Here is a 15,593-nt window from a genome sequence, read left to right as displayed (position 1 = left end):
GCCAACCTTGTAGGCCTGGTCAGCTCCAAGGTGCCGGATGGTCCCACGTCCCAGACTAGGCGGGGTCATTTCCACCTGGAAAATCTCTCTCAGGAATTTGTTTTTGGAGGAATGAACCACTTGCATTACATTGGCACTCAGTGTGTCCCGATTCTTTTCCAGGAAGTCTGCCAGATGGAAACAAAATCAGCTTGTCACCTCTGCACCCTCCTGGCTCTAGTGCCACTCTCCCTAGATAAAATCCACTTCATTTACAGTAACTTGCAGATTACTTTAGTGTAATCCTCCTGACCTCCTGATCTGACTTCAGATCAACAATACCCGGGAGTGAACTATATCCAGTTCATGCCCTTTTCTTCACCCTCCGTATCCAGCAGAGATGGGCTTACCTTTTGATTCATAAAATACAACCCCAGCAAAGTGGTTGATGCCAAACTTGGTGTCATGAACACTCTTAGGTGGGATGTAGACTTTACTTTTGCCATGGAGAGAATTGATTTTTACAAGCATGGTGGCATCTGTGCCCTAGAAACAAATACGGGCAAAAAAGTACAATTAAGGAGATTCACTCCCAACACTGGTCTATGCTTAGCAAACAAATAGCAGTAGGGATCCTCCCTCCTTGTCTGGGACACCTATAAGAGTTTCAACAGTGAGGTATGAGGTATAGAGGGCTAATTTAAAAGAAACATCTGTGGGGAGAAGACATTGTCTCTCGTAATATATCCAAAAGCCATTTTTGCACTTTTCTGTGTGCAAAGTGAAGTGTTACCTGTGAGCTGTGTGCAAAGCCAGGCATTATAAGTGAAACCAGAAATTTACCTTTGGGAACTTGCTCTCTTCATCAATGAGGGAGATGATATTCATAGGCTTGAGTGCGATGACTTCTAAAGCCTGGTGGTTATCAGTGAAGTCAATGTTACTCCAGGTAATGTTCTCTGCATGGTATTCCTCTTGTTCCAGCTTGAAGACGTGGCGCACGAAGAACTGCTGAAGGTGCTCATTGGCAATGTTAATGCAGAGCTGCTCAAAGCTTTTGGGGGACAAGATGGGAACCCACAGTCATCCTTGGCCAGTGCTGCACTGATTCATAGTATTTATTTATTATCTCTATTAAATGCATATCCAGATATACTACTGCTATATTCCACAGTATTAATGATCACTATCAAGGAATGTTGCCAATCTTAGCAATATATGGAATGCATCTTCTGCTGTGATAAAGATAACCAGAAATAAGACAACTGATGATTGAGTATTGATGAATAAGCAAGGAAAGATTTTGTATGTGTTTCAAGAAACTCCAGAGACAAAAGGGAACATATAAGCGTGAAAATAGCTTAACTGAGTGTGTGGCATGTTTTCACTTGCGCTGGCACTACTGCTTCTTTTGTTAATTACTCCTTTATGCTGCCCCTGAGTTTCATTACCTGGTAATTCCTGTGGCACACTACCTATGCTTGTGCAGTGCTCACCACAGTGAAGCCACATGTGGACTGCAGCCATTGGGAATAGCATAATATAATAGGAGAGAAGACAAAAGATAGAAGATGAGCTGAACAGGTCCTTGACCATGTTCCACAAGTCAGTGAGGAATGTTATCTTGTTGAAAGCAAGCAAGATGAATCTGTTGAAATTGATTGAGAAAGAATGTGGAATATGTGCTGATGGTTTGTGGAGTACTGATGATGTGGTAATATGACTGAGAGAATTGCTGCCATCGTAGAGAAGAACAAACAGAACTGATGCTTTGGGACTGAAACCACCAGCAGGACAGGTAGCAATGGGACAATGGGTATACTGACCCAGTATTCTGCTGACGTGTCCTTAAAAGTAGATAAATGAAACAGCTCCCAAAAAGGGACAGGAAAACATTAAGCAAGATGGAAGCACAAACTGAAATGGGAAACAGAACACAGCCTCCTTTGTGCTATATGCTAAATGCATCCCAAGAGACATTGTAAAAATGCTATGGAACAAGAAAGTATAGAGACATGGGGACATACTACATCCTCATATAGTGACTGCCTGCTCATAGCCTTTTCCTCTGGAAAAAATCCTGAGGTTTTGGAACAGACATGTGCAATGATTACAGCAAAATGGTTGTGGGAGGAGGCAGAAATATGACCAAGACTGAAGATAAATGGAACCAGTGCATGATCATCATTGGGAAAATTCAGTGATGGAAATTTCATTGCTTTTCAGAGAATCAGGATCATAATCCAAGAGCATGTGTCTGGCTTTTTCATTATTTCCATTCACATCAGCTGATTTTCAGCTTTCCGGTGGAAATGAAGCCAGAGCCTCTTACCTGTTGTTACTGAAGTTTTCAAACCCAAAAATGTCCAGCAGCCCAATGGAGTGATGACTGCCTTTAGCCTTCTGAGAAGCTGGGTTGAAAATGGCTGAATTGATCTTGTTCACTATCCATAGGAAAATACGTCCATATATACCCTGAGAGAAAATTAAGGAGGCATTAAAGTCCATCATTCCAGTCTTTGGACATAACTTACTGCTTGATATTGTGCTGCTACAAAGCTGTTAAACTATGCCTGAAAATTGTGAGGGACCAAAGCTTTCTGCGTGTATGCCTGCTACATAAGGCTCTTCAAGGAGTAAGACACAGCTCTGATAGCATCCCTAGGCTTTAAACAGGGAAGATTAAAGCACCAGTACCTTCACAAAGGCATCCCTCCCATCTGCAGCTTGAACAATGTTTAGAGGCCTGGACACACTTTCTCCTCGAACAATGATGGAGAGGTTTGTGAGGCTGTTCTGGAGTTCACTGGAGTCCACCTGGAGGAACAGTCATGGCAACCTGGTCATTCCAGGTGGATAAAGGAGATCCAGTAAAGTCTGTCTCAGGAGGAAGAGGGCCATGACAAACTGCCTGTCCAGCAGCATTCACCAGTGGCCTGCTGTCCCAGCTTAAGTTCTCCTAGCTCAGAGAGACATCTGCAGCAAGCATCACTTGATTGTTAGAGGAAAGAAGACATATGCCCATTGTATGTGCATCCATATATATTCCACAGAGTTTTGCTGTGTTACTACGCTCAGGGAACAAGGGTGAAGGAGAAAACTAGTAGGAGGAGATGAGAGTCTGTTACCTCAAGCAGTTTGGTTGCAATTGAGAAGTGTGGTGAGTCCATCACATCAGAGCAGTCCAAGTTGTCATACACGGCCGCTACAATGAGGAAACAGTCAATCTCAGGGTGAATAATTTCTGCTATGGTGAGGGGCTGTGCTGTCATTGCAGCTGAATTGCTGCAGCCCTGTAGCTTTGGGAATGTGGCAAGGCAGTAAGTTCTTTTGAAACTCTCAGGTTTGATGCTTTTACTGAGGAAGGTCCTGATTTCATGCAGGTATCCTGGGATGTATAGGTTCCTCACAATTCCAGAACATCAGGCAGGCCAAAAAAGCAGCAAAACTGAGAGGTTATTAATTTTAAATAGCAGGTATTGAGGGGCTGGGAAAGTGGCATCTGACTTCTGAAAATATTTTTTTTCCATGTATCTGGCTTGTGGAAAATTTCGACAATGAAGAGGGATAAGGGAAATCCTTTATTTTAGCAACCAGCATTACTTCAAAGAATCCAGCTGTCATCTCTGTATTGGGCCCTCTGTGTCACAGGATAAGAAGACATCCTTTTATTTAATATGACAGCTTCTGGCATCCTGCTGGTGGATGTCTCATATTGTGCCTGCGCCATACTAGAAATGCACTTATGCAGATGAGTGTTCACCAAATTTAGCCAGAATGACTGCTATCATCTCCACAACAAACATCACTCAGCTGCTCCTGTGTCCTCTGGCTTGTGTAGCACAACAATCAGCAAATATAACGTGGCACTATATTACCTGTTGTTTCAGTTTGTGTGGTAAGAGCCTATTTATAACCATGGAAACCTGATAGCATGACAAAATAAGATTATGTCTTTCAAAACACTAGGCAGTTGAGTTACAAATCAGAACTTCCTGTGCTTATCTGCCTGCCCTTTCAACCCTGTTCAGCCAGGGGAAAGCAGCCCATGTGTCCTGGGTTCATCTCTAACAGTTGTCTTTCTCCTTTGTAGTAGCTGGTCCAGTGCTGTGTTTGGGCTTTAGCCTGAGAACAGTGTTGGTAACACACCAATATTTTTAGTTGTTGCTAGGTAATGCTTACTCCAACGGAGGACTTCAGTCTCATGCTCTGCCAGTGAGGAGGGTGGTAAGCAATTCTACTGTGTATCACTTGTGTTTGTTGTTGGGATTTTTCTCCTTTCCTTTTTAGTTTTATGTTCTTTCCTTTTGTTACTTCCCTTTTCATTATTATTAGTAATAGTTGTAGTAGTTTTATATTGTACTTTAATTATTGGGCTGCTCTTATCTCAGCCCATGGGGTTTACATGCTTTCAATTCTCCTCTCCATCCTGCCCAGAGCATGGGTGAGTGAGTGAGTGGCTGCATGGTTCTGAGTTACTGGCTGGGTTTAAACCACAATAACATGTAATCTAATCTGTACCTAATCTGTACAGATGAAAGAAGGCAACACTGTTAGGCCTTTACCATAGAGTCCAGTGAAGGACCAAGCACAGACAGTGGTGAGTTTACCTTCGAACTCCACATTTCCTAGGTGCAGGATTGCAGCCAACAGCTTGCTGATGTCCCAGTGCTCAGAATCTGAGAATGTGAGGATCTTCATAGCTGAGCGAATGTGAGCATAATCCTTTGCATCATTCCGGCCATCACAGAATGTGCAGTTGCCCTGCAAGACACCACACCTGCAGGTAAGGAAAATCCTCCTGGCACCCATACAAGGAAGAAAGGACCTGCAGTCTGATAAACCCTTGTACACAATGTAGATGCCTTGTAAGCCTCTTTCCACAGGATGCAAGATAAAAACCTATGTAGATATTCTGTATGCTTTTCCCATGTCTGTTTCTTACCTCATCTCTACTCTCAAGAAGAACCCATTAGCAGAGGACTAAATAATGCTTTTCTCCAGGGGTAGACTGAATACTAAGGAAACCAGAAGGAAAATATGAGGGCAAGGCTGCTCTGGAGTAAAGGACAGGAAACTTTAATAAGGTTACATACACTTGCAAGGCCATGTTTCTTCTGTTTCCTTCTCTGCCTTGTCAGTGGACAGTTAAGACCCCTAATTCCAAATCAAAGCAAGTAGGATTGGATCAGTACTAGAAGGCAAATCTCAGAATAAGGATGTTAGGTCCTAGTGGAAGGCAGATGGAAGCATCTAAAGCATCATCAATAGAATCTTTGACAAAGCTTGCAAAGTGGGTCCTAGGATGCTGCTCCTGAGAGAAACTATTTTCAGCCCTGAGGGAGATGGGGAAAATGCCTTTTTTTATCCCTACTATTTCTGACAATATATTGTGATGGTTACAAAAGTGAAGTATTCCTAGACATTTCAGTTTACAGCCTGCAAACATGCCAGCTTGTGCAGCAGCTGACCTGAACAAAAGCACAGATACCTTCTCCTTTAATCTAATATTCTTGTCTCTGTATAATACTGATCAGGAAACTTCAGATCTTTTAATGGAATGGCTAATGTATGAATTGCAATCATCAGCTCTTTCTGCAAGATCACTGCTGTTTTGAAAATGTATTTCTATAAAATCTCCAGGAACTTAATGGTTTTGCTTTTGAGACTACAGAAACAGCTTTATAGTCCTGTTTTAATTTATTTCCTCTCAAACTAAATGTCTACCTCCACTAACTTCAGTAGAGGCGGGACTTAGCCCCATTTTTTTCATGGCTGTAGAACAGGTCAAACCAAACCAGCTGATGTATGTAATACAAGGTATCTGCACAGGCTAAAGAACAGGATTTCCACCATGGCTTTCATGTTCTAAACCAATTAGCTGTTTTAAAAACTCTCACCTATGAACATCCCGCTGCTGCCACTATGGCAACATAAACCCAGACAGGGACATTAGCATCAGCTAATGAATGCAAGCTTCCTGCATTATGTGTATAAGATTTATCAGATATAAGGGCTAGGATTCTTGGCACTGATTCTGCTTACTCATTTTCCCCTAAGGTATACATACCTATTAGTATTCTTCCTGGCATAAGATCCCTTGCATTCATCTTGCCTGTGAAAGTGGAGAGTATTTCACACACACTTTAAGATGCCGTTTAGGTTTCCTAAATCTGACTTTGATAGTAGCCTTTGAACTGCCACAAGCTGCCTCCCACTGGTGGACATTAAATTAGATCTCTGAAACAGAGGCTCACACTTTTAGCGTTACTGCTTCTGGTACTTAGAGGAAAGGACTGTTTATGTTTGGTAACTACCCATCTGCAGCTCTGGGAGAAGAAAATGGCTGAGAGATAATGAGAAGAAAGCAGAGACTATTACCATAGTGAGATAAGTGTACTCTGAAGCAGTGCCCAGATTTAGCATCTTTTTCTGCTCTGTATTCATCCCCATTAGCATGCAGTAGAAGATGTGGTAATTTCTCTCCTCTGGAGCCTAAGATAAAGAAATAGGCCAATGGTCAGCCTTGTCAGTGTAAGCTTGGAGTGAGCAGGCAGAATGTATCTCTGCCCTAACTCTTACCTGCCGGCAAACCCTGGACTTCTCCAGAAGGAACTGTTCTATCCGGGCTCCTTCTATCACACCATTTTGGTTGAAGTGAATATCGATGTATTTCCCAAAGCGGCTTGAATTGTCATTTCGAATTGTCTTGGCATTTCCAAAAGCTGATGGGCAGGGGACAGAGATAGTATCTGTATTACTGCAGTTAATGCACATCAAGTCTATTTTTTATGCCCTACTTTTTTCTGCTAACATTTTACACTTGTGTGTTTGAAATGACAGTGCTGACAAGCACTGCAGAGTATCTGGTCTCAGGCTGCCTCCTAAAGAGAGAAGCAGGCATACTGTGCATCCAGATAACTGTGCTCTAAAAAACATATTCAAATGCTCCAGATGCAGCCAGCCAATCTGGCCAGCCAAGAGAGCGGGGCAGGTGTGAAGACCTCCAGAAGGACTTCCTGGGAACTTACTTGATCCTTCTACAGAGAGAGATGTGTCAGGAGCTTCTCCTATAGATATATCTATGCTTAGCCAGTCATTTTGCCACTGCTATCTAGTGTAAATGCTAAATCAGGGGTCTTCACCTTGGGCTCTGCATTCTCAGGTACTCTTATGCTCCCAGCAGTTCCAGGTTACCTTGTGGGAGCTGCTGCGGAGTTCATGAGGACATGGCAGAAAAGTATAGAGAATTTCTACCATGCATCACCAGTGTTTCAGGAGTTTAGCATCTGTTTAAAGATCTGTTTCTGACTTTTTTATCCATTACAAAATCCTGAGATAAAGGCAGTAAATCAGGCATGTTTGCTAAAGAACCCACCTTCCAGAATGGGGTTGGCCTCTAGGACTTGCTGCTCTATCCAGGAATGCTGGCCACTGATCGCTGCCAAAAACTGTAGTATTAGTTTTGTGCTTTCAGTCTTCCCAGCTCCAGATTCTCCACTGCAGTAAGAAACAAAATCATTGAAGGTTTTCTTTCTTCTTTTTTTTTTTTGACTAGGGTGGCAAAATGGCAGACCAAATTGAAAGTAGAATAAAACTCACTTAGATTTACCCTGTTAAGGGCAGATCAGTGTCTTTCATGGAAGGCTGGAGAATTTAGCCTTCCATTATCTTATCTGCTAAAATATTTTAGACTTGGGCTGAGGACTAAATCCTCCCATTAATTAAAACCAACCAAATCCACGGAAGACATTCTGTACCAGTGCAAGTTAAATGACCACTTGCTTTTCACCTATAAGGCATTACAAGATTTTCAGTGCTGGTTTTAGCACATCAGCTGAATTGCCTCAGCTATAATCAGATATTATTACAATGAGATTATCTGGTTCTTCACACTGATGGTTAACAGAAAGTGAATACGTGTTTTGTCTTCACAGAATGAAGAAAGTTTCCTTCCATCTTCATGTTAGCAGAGGTTGTTTCACTCCAGAAAATCTCTGTTCTCAGAAAATACATGTAACACAAGCATCATGTCCCCAAGGTAAAAGATAGCCTTACATCACACAGGCTCATATTCTATGTTTCCATATGTAGTGACCACGTGCAGAATGTATATCCACATTCAAAGATTCTGGGGGAAAACAATGGACTTCAGAAATCCCTTGCTTATGTTCTACCTTCTGCAGCCCTAACTGAAAATGAAGGGGAGAAAATATTTCCTTCCTGTTGTCTCTAATCTTATCTGTGCACTTCCCTTTGGAAGGTCTCCTATGTCCACAGAGATGCCCCCTGAGCATGCCAGACTTGGTTTCTGCTACTCATCCTCTCTAAGTCCAGTTACCTGATGACACAGCACTGGTCTCTCTTATTCCTCTTCATATTGAAGTAGCAATTGTCTGCAATGGCAAAGACATGAGGTGGTAGCTCTCCAATCCTCTTGTTAGAGTACAGTCTGATCTGATCGACTGTGTAGAGCGGCAGAAGCTGGTATGGATTCACTGCTACCAATATGGATCCTGTGTAAGTCTGGAAAACAGTTATGAGTGTTACCTTTGGCAGCAAACCTACAAATAAGAATACAATCAAAGCCACTTGCAGTATAAGTCTAAACAGAGGCAGAAGGGAAATCTAGGAGATCTATAGCAGCACTTAGGTGAACCTGAGAACCTGGTTCCTCACTATAAACTGCCTTTAAATATCCCAGAATATGGAGTTTTTCACAGAAGAAAGAATCCTAGCTACAATCTCGCTGCCAAACCACAGCTTAGTTCACTGTCTCAAGCTAAAGCATGATAAAGGTCAGTTTGACCTGAGATTTTTGTGTGTTATCATAAGCTGTTTTGTAGTGTTTTGTTAAGCTGCTTTTGTGTTCTAGTGCAGAGGTAGCTGAACTTTGCCAATGGGCAAAGTTATGGTTTGCATTATTCACAGTCATTTAGCTACATTTTATGAACAACAGCACCATTGAATGAAGAAGGCTGTTGAAGTCTGTGGAAATGCAAGGCAATAGTATTGTTCAAGAACTTTTACATAAGACAACTGCAGACTGAGTCTAATGTAACAGGCCTTCACACACCTCTTGGTAGTTACAGCTACAGCATTCATAAAATCAGTCCTTATTTACACTAATCATCACCACATCTGCATTGTAAGAGGCAGCTCCTTTCCTATAGCCTATACAACATTGAAAGTAAAGCATGGAAAAACCTGAATATTATTATCATATTAAAAACCAGGAACTAAGGAACAAAGAAACTAAAAATGCCAAATTGCTCAGTCACAGATAAAATCCGTAATGGATAAGAAATGAAACCAGGGATCCTAAATATCCAGATTTATTCTTTATCTATTTTATTACGTCAGAATCAAGTAAACATTGACTTGGACTGGAGGACATCCAAATCATGTTACTGTGTACTACTGAGATTGATCCTGAGTCACAGCTGAAGTTAGTAGCAGCAGTAAGGCATAAAATGGGCTGGATTTAGCTATCAGTCACTGGTGAAAATGATCAATCTATGAGGAAATAAGCAGCACCACTACCTACACATATCTGTGATTTCAGAGGCTGCTATTAGCTCTCTTCTTCACAGTCAAAGTTCTTGAAGGAAATAAGACAAAAACTTTGTGGTGTCTCCTTGGCACCTTCTATCTGTAAAGGAAGCAGAGAGCTCCATGCATGAAAGGCTTACATGCTGCTTGGGTCACTTTGCTAAATGTGTAGTAGAGGCTGTTCCTGAAAGTACTCTGCCTGGTGGCCTTGGCACTCACATAGATTTTGTGTTCTTGGTGGCGGATGAGGAGGTTGTGCACTATGCCTGCTTCATGGAGGTCCCCAAGGCGGATCATGTCTTCTACCCCCTGGACAGAGGAGGGGTGCATAAGGCGCACCATGTGCATGTTCCGAGCCGTGATCCAGTGTTCCTGAACGAGGCAAGGCATGTGCTTTAATATATTATGCTGTTGCTCAGAAGCAAGCAAAGGAGAACCATAAAGCTTCAGTATACTCCATAGCCAAACAAGCATAATCTAAAACACAGTTGCTGCTCTCCAGGGCCAGATGATTGGTACTTTCACTGGATGAAGCCATTCAAGTGGGTTCTGGACATCACCATGTTTAGCACTGCTCAGAGTGCAGCCCTATTAGGTCATTAGAGCCGCAACATTGCACGAAGTAGGCAGATGAAACCCCAGCTGACTTTAGTGGGATCACGATTTCACCTAAAGCTCCTAAGAGTCATTCTTTCACCTAAATGGAGCCTGTCCATTTTTTTCTCACAACTACATAGATATAACCTCTAGCTCAGGAAGCTCTAAATCATCATAGTACTGGGACCGGGGGATACTACGGTATCACCCTATGCTTGCCTTAGTTTTATATCCTTTCTTTCAGTATATCCTACCAGACTTTCCCAAAGTCAGATCATTTGGCTAGATGGAAATATGGCCATTTTTCTGTACTTTGTACTTTACAAAGTACTTTGTACATGTAAAGTTTTAGTGCACTTACACTAAATTTATACTAAACATACTGAAAGAATTTCATGTTTTAAATGTTCATCTTTTACAGAAATTTACAGAGTAGCTCACCTTGCCTTCATCATCCTCCAGCAAAATCCGTCCTGAGTCAGAGTCCTTCACAACTGCCCCAATAGGGACATTGAATTCACTGTTCGGTTGAGTGTCCAGCCACACATGATCACCCTGGTGAGAAGAAAAGCAATCATCAACACAGTGATCTACTTGATGTCATATAGCTCACAGGCTCTTGGTCTGGATTTTTTAGTGCTTTGATTCCTTTAGCAGTGTTTAACTGAGGAAGCTCTTGCTGCTCCCAGTCAGTACAGTCTAACAGTTATAATACCAGAACCCTTGAGTTGTACTCCCAGCTCCATAGCTGACCTGGAACATGACTTTGGAGAAGTCATCAATCCAAACCCAGCTGTCTCACAAGAGGAATGAGGCAACACATTTTACAAGGACAGCAGGTACTCAGCTCTACTACCTTCCAGAGGTTGGCAGGAGGCACAGTGAATCACAGAATCACAGAATCACAGAATCCTGAGGGTTGGAAGGGACCTCAAAAGATCATCTAGTCCAACCCCCCTGCAAGAGCAGGGTAACCTAGAGTACATCACACAGGAACTTGTCCAGGCGGGCCTTGAATATCTCCAATGTAGGAGACTCCACAACCCCCCTGGGCAACCTGTTCCAGTGCTCTGTCACTCTTACAGTAAAGAAGTTCTTCCTGATGTTAACGTGGAACCTCCTATGCTCCAGTTTACACCCATTGCCCCTTGTCCTACCACTGGATATCACTGAAAAAAGTCTAGCTCTATCATCCTGACACCCACCCTTTACATATTTGTAAACACTGATGAGGTCACCCCTCAGTCTCCTCCAAGCTAAAGAGACCCAGCTCCCTCAGCCTCTCCTCATAAGGGAGGTGTTCCACTCCCTTCATCATCTTTGTGGCTCTGCGCTGGACTCTTTCAAGCAATTCCCTGTCCTTCTTGAACTGAGGGGCCCAGAACTGGATGCGGCTGAAATGTCTTGACAGTCTTATATTAGTTATGGCGTTCTTTCAGAAGGGATGCTTGGAAACAAAGACATTACCAGCAAAAACAAACATGTACAGACTAGATGCCTGGAAATTTAGAAGGCTCTGTTGCAAGAGTTTTTAGATACAGCTAAATCCCTTACAAATGTGGGTGTTTCCATGATCTTTCTTTGGAAAAAAACCCAACACATTCTTTATTAAGCCCAGCTCCTCTCTTCACATTTGTAGAGGTAACATCCTGCCTCTCTGCAGAACAAGCTACCAGTAACTGCCCTGCTGTCCCTGAGGAATGTGTGAGCTACTGCTGACCTTTCCTAGGAATAAGCAGCATTGTGTTGCTGCACTACTGTCCCTGTTACATGCCTCAACTCCAAGCCCCCAGGAATACCTTCTCTTGCTCCAGGCACCAATACAGCTTCAAACAGAAAGTTTTACTGTAATGGCTGGAATGACAACTGAACAAAGCTGATCTTCAATAGGTATGAAGTGGCTTTCTAGCCAAGTTTCTTCTTGTATACAATTTCTGTTACATACTGTGGCATTTACTGTTACAGTTTCAAGGGTTTTACTGAAATAATATTTCTTTTTCCTCTCAAGATACTTCATGGGCTTACATTTAAAACCAAACAACTGCAGTGTAAGGCATCTATAAACACTGTACAAAAAGAACTGTTATGCCACAAGGAATAGTACAGACTGACAGCTCTCAGTTGCATTGAATAAAACTCCGAGGTGTGTGCACTTTCAGTGCCACACCTTGTGACAGAGGTCACCAGCTCAGCATGAATACAGCCAGGCTAGGCAAGACACATCTTCCACTTTAGTCTTGATTGATAATATTTGATACCTCTTTGATACTGGGTTATCTTGTATTTGAGTTGAACCATGATTTTCTCCTCTGTGAGCCTCAGGCTAATCAGTAAATCACAGCAGAGAATAGGACTTACCTTTCTGAAAACCACCATTATGTTTCAGCTCACTGTACGTAACCTGCAGTGCCAAGAAGAACATAACATTATGCCAGAAAAGGGCTCAGGTTTGGATTAGAACAGACAGTTGGGGTTTCCTTGAGATGTCTCCTTGTAAGTAATAATAGCAAAATGCCTTAAAATAATTATGTGTATAGATTTTGTTAAAGCAGAAGAGATCATCATAAGGTACACCCAATGCAAAAACAATGAAACCATCTGCACAAAGCAAAGAACCTGCAGCACTAGTGCGGTGGCCTGCTCTTGAGTTCTACCATGTAGCTCTGGAGATGCTTTCAACCTTGAAGAGGTCACTGTACACATTTTCATACTGGGTAGTTTCCAATAATAATCATTAGTAATTTCAATGATGTCCTTAAGACTTCTTCTATCATGTGTCAAGCTTCAAAATCTTATGCTTGAAGTGTTTGATGGCTGTTTACAATTCTGTGTAATATGGATGATATACATTTTGAGAGACACTCAGATTTCATTACTTTTCAGATTGAATAATATAAATAATTTGACGATTTCTCTTCATTTTATGGTGGAGTTATACAAGTTTCTGAGGTTTAGAACTTTGCAACTAAATTATCAGAAGTGTTTCAAGTTGCCACTTTCTTTTTTGGAAACCCATGCTCTTGAAAACTGAAGATTATTATTAAAAATCAAGATGCAGTTCCGGGTTAGTATTGGGTGTTCCCTCTTGTTTTAACAACTTTCAATGTTAAAAGAAAACATCACAGTGAGAGAATTAAGGCTTGTTTTATCACTTGCTTTCCTATAGATGCCCACATTTTTGCCTATGTTATTTACGGAGGTATGAAATTCTTCCATAAACCATGGTTTTATTTAAAATCGATTGGTGCATAACCAAACTTTTCTTCAGACTGAATAGGAGGAAATATACTCCTGTATGCAAGATCCTGCCACTTGTGGGTTAAACCAGTGTCTTAACCATAAGGAGGGCTATTAGAGTAGCAAAACTGAAAGTAGGAAGTGCTCGACAAGGTACATGATCTTTGTGCCCTTTTTGTGGCTGTAAAGGGCTATACAGTAGCATGGATTGAACAGGGTTTCTAAACAAGCCCAGAATGACTTACCATTTTAAAGTTATCATAAGAGAATGCTGAAAATGACAAATTATCAAAATTATGAAATGCATTATGATCCCAAAGTGAAAAATATGTAGAAGCTTCTGGAGATGACAGACTATTGGTGTAGAAATCCAGTGCTAACACACATTTTAAAGAAGGACCTTCAAATGTAATTTTCACATGGGTGACCCAATTGCAAGAAAAGAGTGAAATATCACCCTTAATAACCAAAGCTGGCACTCGGAGAAACCACAAGAGCTGTGACCCCAGCACAACACCTGCTGACTATATTAAGAATTGATTTTCCTTGTGAGACTAAGTCAACATCCAGAGTTCATCGGTAACTAAGACAATTCTCAAGCACATCACCTACCAACATGTACCAATGCAACATGGATGTGTTCTTTCTGCCTGCTTTTTTTCTGTTGTTTTCTCTTTTATAACACTGTGTCAAGAAGGAACTTTTGTCTTTGATAAGCAGTTATCCTTACAGTGACACCCTCATGTTCTTATTCAGGACTCAGGAACCAGATCTGAGTGTTAACTTCAACAGTGCGATGCCGTGTTGCTATGAGTGATGTAAGGTGGTACAGAAGCATGGTACTTAGCAAAAACAGACCAAAGATGGCAGTGGTCAGCCACAGTGACTCACACCTGATAGACACTTTTCCACCTTACCAGAAACCAGAACACAGGAACAGAGCAGAAATGTCACCCAGAACAAAGATGGAGTAGTACATGCAGACACGTGTGGCATCAAAGGCATAGCTAGCTCCAGATCCAGTCTCTGACAGTAGCCAAGAATGGACATGTGTGAAGGAGATCCCACACAATCCGGGATGCACAGTTTCAACATTTAAAGTGTTTATTCTCAGTTAAACCATAAGTGGCCACCCCCCCCCACCTGCTTGAATAGCTGCTTTCGGACAATGCCTGTCTCTCTCTGTTGCTTTTCTTCCCAAAGCAGTGCAACCCTGTAAACTAAATTGCACCCCACAGGATGGGAAATTACCTCTCCAGAAGAAATCTTCACTGTCTGCTTTCTGCAGCGTAGTTCTCTCTTTTTCATAAGCACTGAAGTAAGAAGAAAGGTAAAACTGGTACTGGTGCCATTAAGGGATCCCTCACCAGCTACCAGTTCTCTGCCACACAAAGGAGGAAATGACTGAACCATGGTTATTTATTACAGGACTTTGCTCCCAGTTCAGCATATGTCATTTCCAAGTCAGGCATTCCAGTAAGTTGGAAGGCCTATTCTTGCCTGAGTGAGCCTTAAACTTCAGTCTCTCCACTGTGCCTGAATTCTTTCAGTCTTCTGGAAAGCACTTCCAAGAAGAAAACCCTTTAGCACCTGCTTTACACTGCTTCAACACCACTGACTTCTCTGAGGTTGTCTTGGAGCCACCCTGTTAGATAAGAGGAAAATCAGGCCCTCATCTCTCATCTCTCCCCTTGGTTTTGCACAGCTCTTTCTGCAAGAAAATGCCCATCAGTCTACGTACAGGGTAGTCTGTTTCACAGTATGTAGAGCTCAAACAAAATGAACTCACAACACTTACATTGATACATACACACACATCTAAACTTCCTGGATTTGTTGTCATTTGTTTATCTCCCAGCAAACACTCAGTCCCTCTGTTCCAGCATCTAGGTGCGTGTTAACACCCTATCTGCCCAGTTCTCTCTTTCCTACTTAGGACGGGATGATGAAAAGCTTCCCTCTTTCTGGTTGCTCCACATGTACTCTCAGTAATCCGGTGTCCTCACATATCTTACTAAATTCCAGCACTGGATGTGATGTTTGGGAAAGAAACAGAAGTGTAGTATATCTGTAGAAGCAGATACAGGGTTTCTCTGGCCAGAGCAAGGACCCAGGGGTCAGGCATTCCTAATAGTGAGCCCAAACTACAAGGAGTGGATTTTTTCCATCTACCTTAAGTCACAGTATAACCTTCCTCCAGAGCGCTGCACACAAGAGGTGCCTTGCCT

At 42.1% G+C, this 15,593-nt stretch overlaps 1 protein-coding gene across 1 annotated transcript in view; it reads right to left on the bottom strand.

Annotated features, from left to right (window-relative positions):
* MYO7B (myosin VIIB) overlaps window positions 1-12,504 on the bottom strand; it is a 46,973-nt gene extending 34,469 nt beyond the window's left edge. Inside the window, exons 1-14 of the mRNA XM_005154142.3 lie at window positions 12,487-12,504; window positions 10,570-10,683; window positions 9,751-9,903; window positions 8,321-8,505; window positions 7,358-7,479; window positions 6,562-6,704; window positions 6,361-6,474; window positions 4,590-4,743; window positions 3,108-3,184; window positions 2,677-2,796; window positions 2,312-2,454; window positions 823-1,033; window positions 390-525; window positions 7-167 (exon numbers count right to left, since the gene is read on the bottom strand). Coding sequence (XP_005154199.2) covers window positions 7-167; window positions 390-525; window positions 823-1,033; window positions 2,312-2,454; window positions 2,677-2,796; window positions 3,108-3,184; window positions 4,590-4,743; window positions 6,361-6,474; window positions 6,562-6,704; window positions 7,358-7,479; window positions 8,321-8,505; window positions 9,751-9,903; window positions 10,570-10,683; window positions 12,487-12,504 — 1,851 coding nt within the window. The remainder of the gene's footprint in view (window positions 1-6; window positions 168-389; window positions 526-822; window positions 1,034-2,311; window positions 2,455-2,676; window positions 2,797-3,107; window positions 3,185-4,589; window positions 4,744-6,360; window positions 6,475-6,561; window positions 6,705-7,357; window positions 7,480-8,320; window positions 8,506-9,750; window positions 9,904-10,569; window positions 10,684-12,486) is intronic.
* Between the last annotated feature and the right edge of the window lie 3,089 nt (window positions 12,505-15,593).

Source organism: Melopsittacus undulatus, chromosome 6 (assembly GCF_012275295.1).
Source record: "Melopsittacus undulatus isolate bMelUnd1 chromosome 6, bMelUnd1.mat.Z, whole genome shotgun sequence".
Classification (NCBI taxonomy): domain Eukaryota; kingdom Metazoa; phylum Chordata; class Aves; order Psittaciformes; family Psittaculidae; genus Melopsittacus; species Melopsittacus undulatus.
The sequence above is the reverse complement of the archived record's forward strand: the minus strand, read 5'-3'. Positions and strand labels throughout refer to the sequence as shown.